Genomic DNA, 19,228 nt, shown 5'->3' with positions numbered 1-19,228 from the left:
AATTATGAGACATGTACTCTATAGAATACTATACAGTAGTCAAAAACAACAAAATCCGGTCATTTGCAACAAGATGGAGGAATCTGGAAAACATCATGCTGAGTAAATTAAGCCAGTCCCAAAGGGACAAATATCACATGTTCTCCCTGATCAGCGACAACTAACTGAGCACCAAAGTGGAAACCTGTTGAAGTGAAATGGACACTATGAGTAACAGTGACTTGATCAGCTCTTGTCCTGACGGTTGATGCACAATGTAATACTTTATCCATTTTAGTATTTTTTTTGTTCTATTACTATTGGGTGAACTTTGTAATTAACACACAATTATTCTTAGGTGTTTAAATTTTAACTGAAAAGCGATCCCTGTTAGGAATTTGGAAAACATTATGCTGCGTGAAATAAGCCAGTCCTAAAGGAAAAATATCATATGTTCTCCCTGATCGGTGACAACTAACCGAGCACCAAAAAGAAACCTGTTAAAGTGAAATGAACACTATGAGAAACGGTGACTTGTTCAGCCCTTGCCCTGATTGTTGATGAGCAACTTAATATGTTATCCCTCTTAGTATTTTTTTTGTTTGTTCTACTTAATACTTTAGGTTGAATACTGTAATCAATACACAATTATTCTTAAGTGTTGAAACTTAACTGAAAAGCGATCACTGTTAAATATAAGGAAGCTATACAACTCTCATTTTCCTTAGAAGACAGCATTGTTTATGTTGAAAATCCTAAGCAATACTTACAAAATCAAAATACAAAAATCAACTGTGTCTCTATATATGGTTAGCAAGCAATCTCAACTGAAATTAAGAAAATATTTCCATTAATAACCATATTGGCATACAGTATTTAAAAACAAGTGCCATTACTGAAGTCAAAGTAACTGTCAGACCTAAGAACTGTAATAATTGATGACAGGAATTAGAGAAGACCTAAGCAAATGGAGAATTATACAATGTAAAGGGACTGGATGGCTCCATTCACAGATATTTACTCAGGAGGATCGAACATGTGTATCTACAGTTGGTCTTAGCCAAGTATTGAGCCATTATCTGCTCTTTACCAGTGTGTGCATTATCAAGAATCTGGATCAGAAATGGAAGTGATAATGGGATACAAAAGTCCTACGCAGTAGCTTAACCTGAGGTATCACAATGCCTGCACCAGTTTGGATTTACAGAATGCATTTATTTGTTTATGGTTTTTTCATTCTTGTCAACTGTCTTGTCACTTTTTTGCCCATAATGTACAATATTCTAAGAGAAAAGAAAATATTGATCAGAGAAATTAAATGCCTTTTTTATATTAGGATAGGGAGTAAATTATAGTTTAAAATAATGGAGAATGCATCAGGTATTAAGATTATTCTAGGTCTTCCAAAGGAATGGATCATGGATCACCATCTATCCTTCTTCAGTCTTAGGTTATGGCTCAGTCCCCACCCTTACCACCTGCCTATTAGTTTATAATTTAAGAAATTTGCAATTAAGGAGCAATTTAGTTTCAGCATAAAATGAAAGTCAACTCTTATTTAAATACATGTGTAAACCCATATGTACAGTTTCAAATATTGCAATTAAAATCCTTCTTGATGCAGTTTAATCTAATGGCAGAAACTTCAATAGTGTCTGTCAGCAGACATGTTTGACTGAAGAAATAGACGCTCAGGAGATGGACGGTTGGGGTCTTCTTAAGAAATTCTACAAAGGAGTAGATTAAATTTTTTCTGATAACACTCTTGCCATATAAGTGAGTCAAGAATTGGCATTTATTAGGTCTTACTCTACTACCTTAAACTTCTTCGATTTTCAGTTTTTGTTTCTGCTTAATTTTTTTCTGTCATGGAGGACCAAGCAATGTGCTCTTTCAAAGTATCCATACTCAATTACTGAGCAGGCATCACCATCCATATTATTGCATTTTTTTTTTTAGAGTCCATACATTCTGTTTTCCCCCACACTTATTCTGCATTTACTTCCATTCATTATAGTATGCAGGAAATGAAATGCCTCAGGGAGTCATTCTATTCTTTGGAGTTCCCTAAATCCCTCAAGAAGCATGAGGGATTTTGTTAATACAAGTATTGTATCTTTTAATCAGAAGATTAACTCTGGGGAGTCTATTCCCATTTGAACTAAGGTAAATATATCACTGAACTTTTCATCTCAGCTTATGATGTTTTTTAATCACCTTGATCTTACTTTCAGACCAAGGATGCTATGCCTTTGATTCTTATGTGTTAAATAAGTTTAAATTTCAGTCTCGCTCTCTGTCAGTACTATCTTACTCAATTTCTGGATCACTTTAAAAGTAAGATGTGCTTAATGGACTTGATGGGTTCTTTTGTTTGCCTATAATTGTTTTGGGGGAATATTAAGAAGTAAACTATGAGGATGGGTAGTCATGAGGTTCCAAATTGAGCTGAAATGTTTAATATTATGCCTTACATTGGCAAGTTAAAATCACTTATTTGTATATCTTTTGTAGACACAATCTACAAATCAGTTAAAATTTTGAAAAGGAAAAAGGAGGGATTTTTTTTTTCTAAAAGAAGAATTATAACCAGCTGGTGCTGCAGCTGACTAGGCTAATCCTCCGCCTTGCGGTGCCGGCACACCGGGTTCTAGTCCCGGTCAGGGTGCCGGATTCTGTCCCGGTTGCCCCTCTTCCAGTCCAGCTCTCTGCTGTGGCCAGGGAGTGCAGTGCAGGATGGCCCAAGTGCTTGGGCCCTGCACCCCATGGGAGACCAGGAGAAGCACCTGGCTCCTGGCTTCAGATAGATGTAGCTCCGGCCATAGCGGCCATTTGGGGGGTGAACCAACGGAAAGAAGACTTTTTTCTCTGTCTCTCTCTCTCACTGTCTAACTCTGCCTGTCAAAAAAGAAGAAGAAGAAGAAGAAGAAGAAGAAGAAGAAGAAGAAGAAGAAGAAGAATTATTATAACCTAGGCTGTAACTATATATTTTCATGGAAATAATTTACCTGTCTCTGTAGATAGTCTTTATTTATTTTTTTTATTTGAGAGAGTTACAGACAGTGAGAGGAAGCTACAGAACGGTCTTCCATCCATTGGTTCACTCCCCAATGACCGCAATGGCCAGAGCTGTGCCGATCCAAAGCTAGGAGATAGGTGCCTCTTCCTGGTCTCCCACGTGGGTGCAGGGGCCCAAGGACTTGGGCCATCTTCTACTGCTTTCCCAGGCCACAGCAGAGAGCTGGATTGGAAGAGGAGCATCTGGGACTAGAACCAGCGCCCATATGGGATGTCAGCGCAACAGGTAGAGGATTAACCTACTGTGCCACGGCGTGGGCCCTAATCTGTAGATAGTCTTGAAACAACATTCTTCTTGTCTTATTTGCTATAATTCAGTAGACCTCTAAGATTGTTCTTGTTCTGAGTTTTACCCACCTTAAAGGCAATGTGTCTTTCAGCGAAAGGATCATGTTATGTCAAAACAAAGGCATCAATATCCTGATTTGTCTGAATTTTTAAAAATGTGTTTTCACCTGGCCCCGAGGTACCCAGAGACGTTTGCAGCCTTTCTATCCTTACTTAAGATTCACTTTTGAGATTTAATGCTATAACTAGTACTCAAACAGTATTTTTCACTTCATGTTTCTGTGTGGGAGCAAACTGTTGAAATCTTTACTTAATGTATGCTAAACTGATCTTCTGTATATAAAGATAATCGAAAATGAATCCTCATGTGAATGGAAGGGGAGAGGGAGTGGGAAAGGGGAGGGTTGCGGGTGGGAGGGACGTTATGGGGGGAGCCATTGTAATCCATAAGCTGTACTTTGGAAATTTATATTCATTAAATAAAAGTTAAAAAAAAAGATTCACTTTTGCCCAGGTTGTCCTCACAGCAACTTCTCACTGGTAAAGGCTGACAGTAACTGCTGGATCAGCCTGGATGACCCAAGCACACAGAATCTTGCTGGATCTGGCTCCATCAGGGTACTGGTGCCTTTTGAAGGTCACCCCTTCCTTGTTCTGTTTTTTATGCTTCTAAAATAAGTAAGACTTGATTACAAAAGCAAGTAAGTCAAATAAAGTAGCACCAAGTTCTGAAATACTAAAACCCTAGTCAGCAATGAAGACTTTTCCTTTTAGCATAATGCAGAATAATGAGTAAGAGAAATTATTTGAAGGACTGTGTAAGGAAAAAGGTTATAGATTCCTCTTATGATGGAGGAATCTGGTGAGAAATATTTTTGAGCATGATTCTTTTTTTTTTTTTTTTTTGACAGGCAGAGTGGACAGTGAGAGAGAGAGAGACAGAGAGAAAGGTCTTCCTTTTTGCCGTTGGTTCACCCTCCAATGGCCGCCGTGGCCAGCGCACTGCTGATCCGATGGCAGGAGCCAGGTACTTCTCCTGGTCTCCCATGGGGTGCAAGGCCCAAGCACTTGGGCCATCCTCCACTGCACTCCCTGGCCACAGCAGAGAGCTGGCCTGGAAGAGGGGCAACCGGGACAGAATCCGGAGCCCCGACCAGGATTAGAACCCGGTGTGCCGGCGCCGCAAGGCGGAAGATTAGCCTATTGAGCCGCGGCCAAGCATGATTCTGAGTAAGTAAAACTTCACTGGATTTCAAAACATGACAAATGGTACGCCAGGCAAGATTCTGAACCACGCAAACTAAAAGCACAAAAATCTTACCCTAAAATGTACTACTAATTTATATTTTATGCTTATCAATGTTTGTGTTATAGATATGAAAAGATACTTAAAATCCTCAGTCAAAACGTAGTACTAACAAACAGATATGCACTGGTAACATGGGAAATAATCGTGTGTTCTAAGAATTGTGTTGCAAATGAAAGAGAGGAAGTGGTACAAGAAGTATCTGCCTATTTCATGAGCTTATTTTATTCTACAGGTTTTCTTTTGCTTCTTTTTTTTATAATAAACATAAGCACTTCACTTTCCTGAGTATCTGTAAGGTACTGCTGTTGGTTATCAAAGGGCTCTTTTTTTGAAAAGAATTATTTATTTTATTTGAAAGTCAGAGTTTCATAGAGAGAGAAGAGAGAGAGAGAGGTCTTCCGTCCGCTGGTTCACTCCCCAAGTGGCTGCAACTGCCAGAGTTGTACTGATCCGAAGCCAGGAGCCAGGAGCTTCTTCTGCATCTCCCTCTTGGGTGCAGGGGCCCAAGGACTTGGGCCATCTTCTATGGCTTTCCCAGGCCACAGCAGAGAGCTGGATCGGAAGTGGAGCAGCCGGGACTCAAACTGGTGCCCATATGGGATGCTGACACGCTACATCACAGTGCTGACCCCTGGACTTTTTTTTTCTTTACAATGTCATTATAATAAAATTCACTTTATTTTTTTGTTCACAATAAGACCAGCAATCTGGGGCCTTCATTGTAGTGTAGCAGGTTAAGCTTCTGCCAGCAATGCTGGTGTCCCCTATGGGCTTCAATTCAAAACCTGACTGTTCTACTTCCCATCCAGCTCTCCGTTAATGTGCCTGGGATAACAGTGGAAGATGACCTGAGTGCTTAGACCCCTGCATCCAAGTGGGAGATCCCAAAGAATTTTCGTGCTCCTGGCTTCAACCTGGTCCATCCTGGGCCTTTGCAACCATTTGGGGAGTGAAACAGTAGATGGAAGATTTTCTCTCTCTCTGGTCCACCTCTAACTCCTCCTTTTCCTTTCCCTGTAACTCTGCCTTTCAAGTAAATAAATAAATAAATAAATGTTCAAAATGTGTTTGAAAATACCAGAGTTTTGAATGCAATCTGAAGTTAGATCTTGACATTTTCTTTCTTCATTTACGGAATTTTGATGTAGTGGAAAAATAAAGTGTTTGAAGAGGCTGGAAACTACTTGGTTACTACTAGGTTTCTAATTTTATAGGTAAGACAACTGGGGAAGAGAGGTCACTATCTCAAGTCACACAACTGTTCAAGAGTTCCCGGAGGTATCATAATTGCAACACTGTTACTCTTCAGTTTATTCCTATCTTCTTGTCATTGTCAGGTACCAAGAGACACAAACCCATGGCTGATGCCAACCACACACTGGTGACTGAGTTTGTCCTTTTGGGACTGACAGATCGTGCTGAGCTGAAGATGTTCCTCTTTGTGTTGTTCCTATTGATCTACACCATTTCCTTGGTGGGAAATCTCGGGATGCTCTTCCTCATACAAATTACTCCCAAACTCCACACACCCATGTATCATTTTCTTAGCTTTCTGTCATTTGTTGATGCTTGCTATTCATCCATTTTTGCGCCCAAAATGCTGCTGAACTTCTTCGTAGAACAGGAGACAATCTCATTTTCTGCTTGCATTGTGCAGTATTTTTTATTCGTGGCACTCCTTACCACAGAGGGTTTCTTGCTGGCAGCAATGGCTTATGATCGTTACGTGGCCATTGTGAACCCTTTGCTTTATACGGTGGCTATGACTAAGATGGCTTGTGTAGTGCTCGTATTGGGATCATGTGTGGGAGGTATAATCAACTCACTGACACACACAATCGGCTTAACAAAACTGACTTTCTGTGGGCCAAATGTTATCAGTCACTTCTTCTGTGACCTTCCCCCCCTGCTAAAGCTATCCTGTTCTGACACATCCCTGAATGAACTGTTGCTTTTAATCTTCTCGGGTGTTATTGCCATCATCACTTTCTTGACTGTAATGATCTCCTACATCTTCATTGTTGCTGCCATCCTGAGGATCCGCTCAGCGGCGGGGAGACACAAAGCCTTCTCCACCTGTGCCTCTCATCTCACTGCAGTGACGTTGTTCTACGGCTCCATAAGTTTTAGTTACATTCAACCGAGCTCCCACTATTCCCTAGAACAGGAAAAGGTGGTGTCTGTGTTTTACACCCTGGTGATTCCTATGTTAAACCCATTGATTTACAGCCTAAGAAACAAGGAAGTGAAGGAGGCTGTGAAAAGAACCGTAGAAATGAGACCTTTTTCTTGCTGATTTCACACCATGTATGTCCAAAAAAGGGATCCACAACAGTGCTTCCTGTAATAATGTCTATAAATATCTAATACAGTTTTAACCCCATAGATGCCTTAGTCTTTATTTAATTTGACTCTTCTTATGTTTCACTGCCGGAGAAAGAGACCTGGAAGAATAACACGCCATAGGACACATGGCTGACACATGGTCCAGATCTGGGGTAGTTACCTCTGGACAACTGATTGTGTTTTGATCCATTATATATGGGTAGAGATGACTACATATAAACACAAAATTCATAAGTAATAAAATATTAAGTTTCTCTTAGCTTAGTCTTTGTATTTATTAGAAATAAGGAAAAACCCTTTCAAGACAAAAATGTATTTGTACTTGTATTACTCAGAAAATAGATAAACACATGTTCAGGCATTAGCATGGATTATTTACAGCTTGGTCTTCTCTAAAACAAATGTGCACACTTAAAGTGCCCAGGATGTTTAGCCTAGAGGTTGTGAATCTCATGTCCCACCCGAGGGCCTAAGTGTCGTTACTGGTCTTGTCTTCCTGCCAGTGTACACCCTAAGAGGCCAAGCTGATGGCTCAGGTACTTAGGTTCCTGCCACCCATGTAGGAATCTTGGATTGTGTCTGGGCCCCCAGCTTTGGCCCAGGCCCAGCCTTAGCCCTCTCAGGCGTTTGGGGAATGAACCAGTGGATGAGAACTCTGTCTTTTGATCTCTCTCTTTCTTTTTCTCTCTCTTCTAGATTGCTTGGCCACTCCCAGTGATTTGTCTAAATCATTCCCCCTGTCTGGCTGTCAGTTTCCATTACTGCCTATAAAATCAAACAGGACAATTGCCATAGTTTTATTATCACATGGTATGGAAGCATTACTAACACCCAGAGAAAGCCTATTCTGAAGAGTCTTCCTTTACATTTAGAAAAAATGAATAAGATCTAAGGTCTGTAGGAAGTCATTGATAATCAGAGTTATTGCCCCCTTTCCTGTAAGGATCCACTGGCGTTTTTGGTAGACATCCAAAGAGGTGTTCTAGGAAAGGAGAAACCAGGAGGAGAATGTTTTCCATTCAACTCGCATTACACATATGTGCACATCACCATAAAATCGTCCCCACAAACATTGATTATTCCATAGTGATCTCTTCTGCAATTGTAGTGAACCACCCTATCTGGTGCAGGAAAAAAGTATTATAGAGAATATTTTTGCTTAAAATAAAATAATATGAGATTTTTGGAGTTCATTTTAAATATTGAAATAAGCCAAGACAATCACATCAAGTAGCACAATGTGACACATGATGACTCCATGTTTGTTAATTCATATTTGCTCATGACAGGCTAATTAACCTTTTACATTTTCTTCTCAGTGATTGCCATGGTCACATAAATGAATATCAACATCAGTTAATATCATACCCATAGCTGTATAAATGATATTGAAATTATTATTATATAGGACATTGTTGAAAGAAATTGATATGAAAGTCTAACTGTGAGAATGAAATAATACAAACGACAAGAACATATGAGGGCGCATCAAAAATTGTATGCAAAATGTAATTAAATGTTTATTTTTATAAAAATATATTTGGAATTCACACAATGTTTTCATAATATGCATTTCCATGAAATATTAAAATGTTATTTATTACTTATTTGAGAAACAGAAAAAGAAAGAAAACATGAACTTTTTTGAATGTTTCTCTCAAAACACTTGTATAATCCTCTTGATTTTTCAATCATTCAACACATTATTTGAAACTGAGTCCCTGAAAGTCATATACTTGTGGCATCTGTGTGTGTGAAATATTCATAAAAGTGTGATCATATGAAAGTTTTACCTTTTAGAATGAAATAAAAAAAACCCAAAATGATACTAAGTGAACTTGATTTCTATAGGCTGTCACACTTTTTTAATAGCATTCAGTGCATTTTATCCTAGAGTATGCAAAGCAGAGGATCTTGTAATTGTAAGATAATTAAAACTCATAAAAATAAAATGAACTATTTATATTTGCAAATACTATTAAAATAAGCTCCCTATCAAAGGTGGGACTGGGCTACCAAGATACAGATAAAACATTTCCCTGAATGTGGGAGGAGAAGATAATTTATAGGGCAAAAAAAGATTCTTTTTATCTTGCACTGACCTTCAACTCATCCTTACAATTACTATACTACACTATTTTTAATTATTTTTTTTTTAATTTTTTGACAGGCAGAGTGGACAGTGAGAGAGAGAGACAGAGAGAAAGGTCTTCCTTTTGCCGTTGGTTCACCCTCCAATGGCCGCCACGGCCGGTGCACTGCAGCCTGCGCACCGCACTGATCTGATGGCAGGAGCCAGGTACTTCTCCTGGTCTCCCATGGGGTGCAGGGCCCAAGTACTTGGGCCATCCTCCACTGCACTCCCTGGCCACGGCAGAGAGCTGGCCTGGAAGAGGGGCAACTGGGACAGAATCTGGCGCCCTGACCAGGACTAGAACCTGGTGTGCCAGCGCTGCAAGGCGGATGATTAGCCTAGTGAGCCGCGGCGCCGGCCTATACTGCACTATTTTAAAAAACTAAGTGTTTCAATGGGGAAAATAATTTTTTTTTTCTCCTAGGATTCCGATGAACACTGGAGACCGTGGCAGATTTTTATAATGTAGATTGGGAAGTGAGTAAGCTATTACTACTTTTTGTTATGTGTTTATATATTTATAATTTATAGATAAATATATAATATAGTTTCATTCTGAAGGTAGATGAAACTGAGTTAGGTATATTCCAAATTTTTTAAACAATAGATTATTTTGGTCAGTAGGAAATACATGATATTATCAGTGAAACAGCTGTTGCTTCTTCAATGAAACACAGAATATCTATCCTCTACTACTTTCCCAGGTGCATTGTGGGGAACTGAATTGGAAGAAGGGCAGCTGGGTCTTGAACTGGCACTCAACTATGGGATGCTGGCATTGCAGCAGTGCCTGAATTTGCTGTGCTACATTGCCTTACCCCATAAAATGCTAACTGTTCAAAATCAATACAAATACTCATAAACCAGGACTCAGCAGATATTTATGGTACATGATTTTCCTCTGGGCACACAGGAAACTCTATCAAATATGTGCTAGTTTTTCATTCTGTGTGAGTAGTATTGGAATTTGCAATTTGGATAGTACCCTAATTCATTTGGGAAATGAGTTAGAAATATGTAATTGTTGTCTGGACTAATCATGGCTATATTCATTTCCTGGCCACTTTTTGATTTACGTTCCTCTTGTTCTATAAGCATGTAGTGATTTCATCAATTCTAGCTACAACAGCAATGTTGGGCATGCTTATTGAAATGTGACCTGGGCACCAATGTCAATAACCAGAATCAAGAGACATGTAAATTCTTATAATCAACCCACCATATTCTAATTTCATGTGGAAAATATTCAAAAGTATTATGACTAAATTAAATAATTAAACTTTTTTTTCCCCATTTAAGTGAAATGAATCTCCTTCCCAAGAACATGGCTAAGTTTCAGATAATGTGTTATGAAATGTGAGAATTCTTATATTCTCATTCTCTTTTTTTAGACTTCTTATAAACTCAGTTTTTGCTAGATTTTAAAATTTCCTACTGATTTAAAAATTTCCTAATATACAAAGTTGGATAATTTCTTTAGCTATTGTAGGTGGGGATGGGTGTGGGTGCAGTAGGAAGAGATGAATTCCTTCATATGGATTCTTAAAACCTGGAGAAAAATGCAGGGCTTGGAGTGGGGAACAATAGGCTGTGAGTCTGAGTTAGGATTCAGAGACAAGGGATAAATTCTGACTTTATCTTTTGGGTAATGAGTGAGAATCACTGAGGCTTAGGAAACAAATGTGTTTCAAGCTAGAGTTTGGAGAGAGGGTACCAATCCTGGTTACCACTTAGGTTGGTGACTAGGCCTGTGAAGGATAAAGAAGCAGAATTGGGGAATAAAATTTCTTCCTATTAAATCTCCTCTGAGGTTTTATCTACACAAGAAGGACCTGACTCAGGGAGCCCGAAAGAGACTTGAGAAAGAAGGTAGGGGATACCAGAGACGTGCTGAGACGTGTGTGCACAAGTCTTGAGGGGAGCTGCATTTAAGCGGAGTCTAGATTGAAAAGCTACCTGTTGAAAAATAGGATAATTAAACTTTAACCTAGAACTAACAAACAAAATATCCCTACACAAGTTAGGGTTACGTGAGGACTTAATGGGAGACTAGATTGAAAAACTGACTGACCGCAAAAGGGATAATTAAACTTTAACTCAGAGCTAATGAACAAAATATGTAGGAAACACCTGCTGATGGAACCAAGAATTTAAGTTTGTAGGAACTGAGGAGACCTGGTGAGGTACGGGAAGCATTTAGAAAGGGAGAGAGACAGTGATCTTGTCAGGGTCTGGGGTACAGGCAAAACTCTTTGAGGCATGGAGCCCAGAGCCCATGGCTTCACTTCAAGCCTCTCCCAGTGCCTTAGGCCTTCATGTTGCTTATGTTAACCCATCAATACAAGTGATGTTTATTATTCTGTTCACATAGAAAGGCATTACAAACTAAATTCAGAACAACAGCTTTGCTAAATGACAAATTTGAAATATGTAGTGAACAATGCTTTTGAGTTTGTGAAGATGATGATATATTTAACAAATAAAATAATTGTGAATTCATAGCTGTAAATCACCAAGTTCAAGTCTGCAGATCTGTTTCTTTTATGTCATGTAACTTAAAATCTTTTAATAAGTTTTTGATTTTATAAGGTGAACAAATTTCATTTATACAGATTTAGGAGCAGAGTGATACTTCCCACCCTCATTACTCCTTCCTTTCTAATTTTCATAATTTTTGTAATTGCATACTTTCAGTTCATTTTATACTCATAAATTGACCTTCTACTAAGTAAAGAATTCAACCTATATTAAAAGGAAATTAAACCATGGTTCCTCAACAGTAGAGACAGGGCCATAAAAAATAAGCAATTCTCTAAATGCCAATTTTGCTCATATACATTACATTTTTTTTTAATTCTACTAGTTACCACAGAGTAGGAAAACATATATTTGTCTTATGGAGACTGGTTTATTTCACTAAGCATAATGGTTTCTATTTGCATTCACTTTGTTGCAAAATACAAAATTTCATTCTTTTTTATAGTTGAGTAGTACTCCATAGTGTATATAAACCACATTCTTACAAATTACTTTCCAAAACAGGTGTATAGAAATAGCTTTGTCAGTGCAAATATTATATTAATTTTGTTATGTGTTTTTGCTATTAAGTCTATTATATTCTAATATACTGGAATAATAAACATACAGAACAATAAGAATGAGGGAATGAGTCAAAATCAAAAATGTGAAAATTAATGAAGACAGAATCTGTGATCATGCTCCTCTTTCTAGAAATTATTAATTGATTTCATGAGAGCCCACTTGAGGAACTAGGGTTTCTATTTTGATTTAATTAATCAACTGATTTGAAAATATGGGAATTGGGCCAAAATAATGAGAAATATCATATGAACTCACTTATAAAATATGAAATCATAGCACATGGCTTTTGCTGTTTAGAAACATAATCAAAATGGCTGAAAATACAGTTGTTTTCAAATATTTCTGACTTAACTTGTAAATTGTTAGGGTGAATATTCCGAACAATTTTAAATTATAAATGAGAAACAAAAACTAACTTCTCAGATCTACAAGATTTTATGTCCTAATGATAGTTTTTCTAATAGTCACCAAGCATTGGTCAATAATATTTTTGTGAAGTTTGCTTCAACTGTTTCTGAAATTTGAGATAAAAATGTTATTGACAAGATATTTTATTCTTTCTGGGAATCAAATTAGTTAGATCTAGCTTTTATAATACGTAAGTGTCTGTGATTTCTTATTTGTTATAGATCTACATCCAATCAGAAGATATGTGTTTGTTTTTCTTTCAAACCAAAGTCTGTTAGTAATGGAATGCTGAAAATATATGAATGTGTGTGTGTGTTTGAGAATGTTCATATCATAAGGTTAAGATTTGTGATTACATACACATATATATTTACACACACACATATACACTAATGAATGTTCCATGTTCAACATGCTCCAACTTAAGTTATTTTTTAGGTGTAAACGACAAAAATAAAAAAAAAATCACAGAAAAATATTGAATTGAAAACAACTTAGAATGCTGTATTAATGAAGGGATCATATTTTTGTAGAGTTCAATACAGTGCAAAATTTTAAACACATGCAATTGACAGTCAACCAAATATGGTTTAACAATGTAATGACTACTCAAAGGTACATGCAAACACATTTTGACTCAATGTGCTAATCTAATGAGATGTCACAGGAGACAAAGACTGCTCAAAAGATTCAAGTCAGATGGCCAATGATTAGTGATGCCTTTTTGTGATTGAGGATTTTAATATCAGATAGAAAATTTTATAGTACTTTCTGCATGTTATTCCAACAACAAAGCAATCTGTTGGTGGCTAACAATGGACTATTGATAAGTGGGAATCTCTACGTAGGTGAATCCCAGGAAGATGTTTCAAACAACTAAATAGATTTTTAAAATAATTATAATGCAAATTCAGCCATGCAGTTTGACTTTTGCTTCAAAGGTTTTGTTCTTTTTTTAGAAGGCTTTTTTATCTCAATCAATAATTTAGTGAATACAACATTGGGCAGTTAAAAAAAAAAAAAAAAAAAAAAAAAAAAAACTCTAGGCCGGCGCCGCGGCTCACTAGGCTAATCCTCCGCCTAGCTGCGCCGGCACACCGGGTTCTAGTCCCGGTCGGGGCATCGGATTCTGTCCCGGTTGCCCCTCTTCCAGGCCAGCTCTCTGCTGTGGCCAGGGAGTGCAGTGGAGGATGGCCCAGGTGCTTGGGCCCTGCACCCCATGGGAGACCAGGAAAAAGCATTTGGCTCCTGGCTCCTGCCACCGGATCAGCGCGGTGCACCGGCCACAGCGCGCCGGCCGCGGCGGCCATTGGAGGGTGAACCAACGGCAAAGGAAGACCTTTCTCTCTGTCTCTCTCTCTCACTGTCCACTCTGCCTGTTCAAAAATAAAAAAAATAAAAAAAAAAAAAACTCACAGGGAGCTGGCCTGTAGTGTTGGCATTCAGTCCCAGCTGCTCTATTTCTGACCCAGATCTCTGCTATGGCCTGGGAAAGCAGCAGAAGATGGCCCAAGTCTTTAGGCCCCTGCAATCATGTGAGAGACCTGGAAAAAGCTCCTGGCTCCTGGCTTTGGAGTGGTGCAGCTCCAGCCTTGTGGCCATTTGGGGAGTGAACCAGTGGGTAGAAGACCTCTCTGGCTCTGCCTCTGGCTCTGTAACTCTGCCTTTCAAATAAATAAGTAAATCTTTTGCAAAAGACCACAGAATTCTTGTTTTAAATATGATGCATAACTTGTTAACATAATTTCACACATAGTAACAGCATGAAAACAGTGAGTAGGAAAGCTCACATCTCCTTCCTGGGTGATCAATCTGAAAGTACCAGGTGGAGGTTATCTGAGATTGTCTAGATCATGTGTTTCACTTTGTCATGATGTTGTGATATTTTAGAAAAAGTTTCATGGACAAGTCTACCGGTAACATACAAATGTTTCAAAAACTATTTCAGTTGAATTTCCAACACATCTGGGGCCATCACAATAGTGAGGAGTATGCATTTCTGTTTACTTCCCTTTGGAGATGTATCCCAGGCAAACTGGGAATGGACCATGGGGTACAATTAAAATACAACTCTCAAGAGATCAAAGATGCTAATTGACCAATTCCTATATGAGGTGAGTTTAAAGGTTTGAGGATAGGATGCTTGCATAAGTGGACTGTTTAAGACACTGGATTTCAGAAGGAAACGCTTTTTCATTGGACTTCCTAAGAGATACACTAATAGTATAGACTTTTACTTCTCAATAAGGCATAAAATAAAAATTATCTTTGCATTTTTTATCCTTATTGGTATCCTGTGAATAGAAAATAATGCAAACAACACCCAGAGCTACCAAAACCAGTAAAATTTTCTTATTAACTTCATACTACTTATAAGGCTACATTCTATAGCAAATAAAGCTCTAAGCTAAATAGCAAATACAATAGAAGCAGCAGCAGCAATAAAAATAAAAGACCCAAGCCATTATTTTGACATTTCATGGGATTCACAATTACAGATCAGACAAAAATAATAAACTTAATAATCAGTTGGTTATAATAAAAGCTATTAGATTATAGCAGAAAAGCAAGGGAGATTAATTTGCAGGACTGAATCCAAGGTAAGTCTAACTCAGAAACCTCTTCTTTCCTCACTCTTGTGTGTGTTTGTGCTTTTCACATTGAATAACTGTTCCTATTAATATCTTTCATCTTCCGTTAGGCCTTGAGAGAAGTATCTTTAGTGATATGCAAGGCTATGTTTTCAATGAACATATGCTTATTAAATAAATAATTAGCAACACCTGTGAGCATGTATCAAATTCAATTAATAAGTATTGTTGATAGAACATGATATTCCTTTCAGTTACTCTGTTAGATGTTTGAAAACCAGTTTCACTTTTCTTTATTTTTGTCAATTGGATTAGGAAAAGAATCCTCTCATGTCAGTGAGATCATCTTAGAATTTCATTCCTGTTTTAAATGTTTACCATACTCTTTTTGTCATTGACTTAACAAATTAGCTCAGTAATGAACTGTTGATCACCTGATGTCCTACGTGCTTTTCGTTGGAAACAGTCACATAAGATTGGAAAGAATTGAAGTGCAATATAGATTAAGTTCCTCAAGTGGTCCTAGGTCAGTGGTTGACAACAGGGTATGTGCCAGAAGAAAAAGTTGTATGAAATTTTAGCATTGATATGTAATAGAAGCAAGGTGCTTCAGATTTCATTTTTCCTTTCTTGTCATCAAAATCTAGCAAAGCTATATTGAGTCTAAGGAAATATTAGTTGTGTTCATCTACATTTTATTAAGAACCTCAAATAGCACTGGAAACTAGCTGTGAAATGTTAAGAAAATTAGACTGTTACATAAAGGTATCACTAGATTTCATTTCTCCAGATGATGTAACTCATTCTGTTATATAAATTACTAGTTGGATAATTTTGGGTCCCATAATAGACTGAGATAGAGGACTAAAAATCTCAGGAGGTCTCTGTAAATCATTGCAAAAGAATATTTTTAGAGTGCTACTAATTCTATACAGTTATTAGCTTGGAAACTTGGGAATTTTTATTAGTGTTTGTCAGTTTTATACAAAGATAGTATACATTTGCAGCTAACTTGAAGTTGTTATAGATTTACTTTCCATTTGTCATTGTCTAATTATTAGAATCTAAGTTGATTGGTTATTTGATCGTTGAACTTGAATCTTTCTCTGACTTTTGCCATTGTTTATTTAGCAGGAAATTCAAAATTTGCAGTTGATGTATCTGACTGGGAAAAATCTCACTGAGTTGAGTGTCTTCATCCTCTCTGGATTTGCTGATCACCCTGAATTACAAGTCAGTCTTTTCCTGACATTTCTCTTCATCTATCTGTTCACTATATTGGGGAACCTGGGACTAATTCTGTTAATCAGAGCTGACTCTCAGCTTCACACTCCTATGTACTTTTTCCTTAGCAATTTAGCATTCATTGACATATGTTATTCCTCCACTGTAACACCCGAGGCACTAGTCAATCTCCAATCCAACCAAAAAACCATCTCCTTTGTAGGCTGCTTTGTTCAAATGTACTTCTTTGTCGGTCTGGTGTGCTGTGAATGTTTTCTTCTGGGATCAATGGCCTATGATCGCTATGTAGCAATCTGCAATCCCTTATTATACTCTGTAGTTATGTCCCCCAAACTGTGCAACTGGCTGGGCGTCCTGCCCTATGTGGTAGGTTTCACGATTTCGCTGGTGTCCGTCTGTGTGATCAGCCGTTTGGCATTCTGTGACTCCAGCATCAATCATTTTTTGTGTGACACTGCAGCTCTTTTGGCCCTGTCCTGTGTAGAGGAATTCGACACAGAAATGGTGATCTTTTTTTTAGCTGGCTTCACTCTTCTTAGTTCTCTCTTGATCATCACAATTACATACATCGCCATCATCATAGCCATCCTGAAGATCCAGTCTGCGGCAGGCAGACAGAAAGCCTTCTCCACCTGTGCCTCCCACCTCATGGGTGTCACTATCTTTTATGGGTCCCTGATCTTCACACATCTGCAGCCTGATAACACATCTTCCTTGAATCAGGCTCAGGTGGCAACAGTATTCTATACCATTGTCATTCCAATGCTAAATCCACTGATCTATAGTCTGAGGAACAAAGATGTGAAAAATGCTCTTTTGAGAGTCTTAAAAAGAAAATGTTTTCCATGACAAATCAAGGCAGGTTATAATTAAATAGAAACATATGGGGATTGAGCGTTCCAACAAATAGAAAAATTAATAGTAAATTTCAAAAACATGAAAGTCAATGAATGTGCACTAAGAGCCTTGAAATTATTATATTATTTCACTGCACTAGGAGTTTTCTTAGCATATAAACTATTCTTTCTTAGATATGTGCAAGAAGGAAAGTGGCATTGAACATCCATTGTGACCACGCCATAGCACTGAACCATGTTTCAAGATTGTTGAATTTACACTTAGCATGGTTTGGCATTCTGTTTTCTTAGCTGTTGGCAAATCGAGAATAGAAAATTAGAATGATGAGAAGTCATAACCTAAAGTTTTACTAACATCTAGAAATGGCAATGAATTAACCGAGAGCAAAGAAAAGAGCACAAAATAAACAAAAAATTATCAAACATTAGCTACAAATGAGAATAATAAAAGACTGAAGTCATTTCAACAGACACTAATGGGGACAACGGACATCACGTAGCATATGCAGAGATCTCTTAGTAACGGAGAGTCTCTTTGTTTTAACGCTTAATTTTTTATCATTAATATTTCAGACATATTGGTTGCAGAATATCCTAGAATTGTGTTGGTTGCAATTACCATTTTTCTACTACACAATGTTGCAAAAGCAATGTACAATCAGAAATTGTCATTGAAATTTTGAATTTTGATCTTTTCCTATGCTATGATATGTAGTATATGTGTATCTATATTTATTTGTGTATATGGATACATGGATCACTAATGGTGGTATTATACCTGGAAGAACATGAAGATACATATTTATGTGTGTGTGTGTGTGTCCATGTATTCTCACATCTCTAAGATACACAAAGTTACTTTTAGGCTTATATTGTTATAGAGAGAAACTGTGTGTATGTGTGTGAGAACTTTTGCCTTCAAAAAGACTTTAACATAAACTTGGTTTAATGAACACACAGGGATTGTTACAAATTGACTATTGGAAAAGATGCATTGTGTCATACTGCCCTTAGTGTCTGTGAATTATCGAATTGGCGTATCATGTTTAAAATATGTTTTGAAAGAAACTAAAGGTTAATTTGGGAATGGCATTTGACACAAAAGTTAAGACACTGCTTGGGATATCCTCAGTCCATATGAGAGTGCCTAGTTTCTAGTTCTTGCTCTGCTTAGGTCTAGTTCCCTGCTAATGTGCACCCTGGGAGGCAGCAGGCGCAGGTGAAGTATTTGGGTCTCCACCACACACAGGGCAGACTTGGATGGAGTTCCAGGCTCCTGGTATTGGCTCAGGTCAGCCCTAACTGTTGTGGCCTTCGTAGGAATGAGCTAGTGGTTGAAAGGTCTCTCAGGCTCTGTTCCCTTTCCTTCAAATAAACTAAAGGTAAAGAAATAAACAGATTTTAAAAGCCATCTTCTAAAAAGGTTTTTTTTTTATTGAAAACATCTATAATAATATTTCTTTCAAATAAGACTATAATCACTGAGAGGAGTTGGTTTATTATCGTTTGTTCTTGTAACATCTAACAAATGCATCAGTGTGAAATGCTAACTAAATATATTTAGTAAGTTCAAGAACTTCATATTGTTCACATTTGTATAGATTATGGCGATTGGATAGTCATGTATTTATTGACTTTCAAAGTAATTGTCTATTTATCAATTAAATGTGTTATAGTAATTAACATATATTCCAAAATACGTAAAATCAATGTGAAACAATTATTAAGAGTTAGGATCAGCCAGGAAAGCGTACTTTACTCCTGGGTTATTCAATTTTAGTTAAAGAATGAGTTATTAATGAAAAAGGGATGCCTCATAAAAGATGCAGGGAAATTTTTGAAAGAAAATTCCATTTACCAAAGTCTTTCAAAGTATTTTAGGAAATTTTAC

At 37.5% G+C, this 19,228-nt stretch overlaps 2 protein-coding genes across 2 annotated transcripts; both read left to right on the top strand.

Annotated features, from left to right (window-relative positions):
* The first annotated feature begins 6,011 nt into the window (after positions 1–6,011).
* LOC100340465 (olfactory receptor 5J3-like) lies at positions 6,012–6,950 on the top strand. The gene has a single exon (XM_002709125.4). The coding sequence runs from the start codon at positions 6,012–6,014 to the stop codon at positions 6,948–6,950; it is 939 nt and encodes a 312-aa protein (XP_002709171.3).
* A 9,425-nt stretch (positions 6,951–16,375) lies between these two features.
* Positions 16,376–17,329, top strand: LOC100340983 (olfactory receptor 8I2-like). Its single transcript, XM_002709127.3, has one exon. It carries the CDS (start codon positions 16,391–16,393, stop codon positions 17,327–17,329), a length of 939 nt encoding a protein of 312 aa, XP_002709173.3. The 5' UTR covers positions 16,376–16,390.
* The last annotated feature ends 1,899 nt before the right edge of the window (positions 17,330–19,228 follow it).

The sequence above is a fragment of the Oryctolagus cuniculus genome, chromosome 1 (genome assembly GCF_051225735.1).
Source record: "Oryctolagus cuniculus isolate XC-2025 breed Fujian yellow rabbit chromosome 1, ASM5122573v1, whole genome shotgun sequence".
NCBI lineage: Eukaryota > Metazoa > Chordata > Mammalia > Lagomorpha > Leporidae > Oryctolagus > Oryctolagus cuniculus.
Note: the sequence above shows the minus strand (reverse complement) of the source record. Positions and strands in the feature narration are given on the sequence as shown.

Bases quoted from the DNA above. Each gene is read 5' to 3' on its own strand.
- LOC100340465 (XM_002709125.4), top strand. From the start codon at position 6,012: ATGGCTGATGCCAACCACACACTGGTGACTGAGTTTGTCCTTTTGGGA.
- LOC100340983 (XM_002709127.3), top strand. From the start codon at position 16,391: ATGTATCTGACTGGGAAAAATCTCACTGAGTTGAGTGTCTTCATCCTC.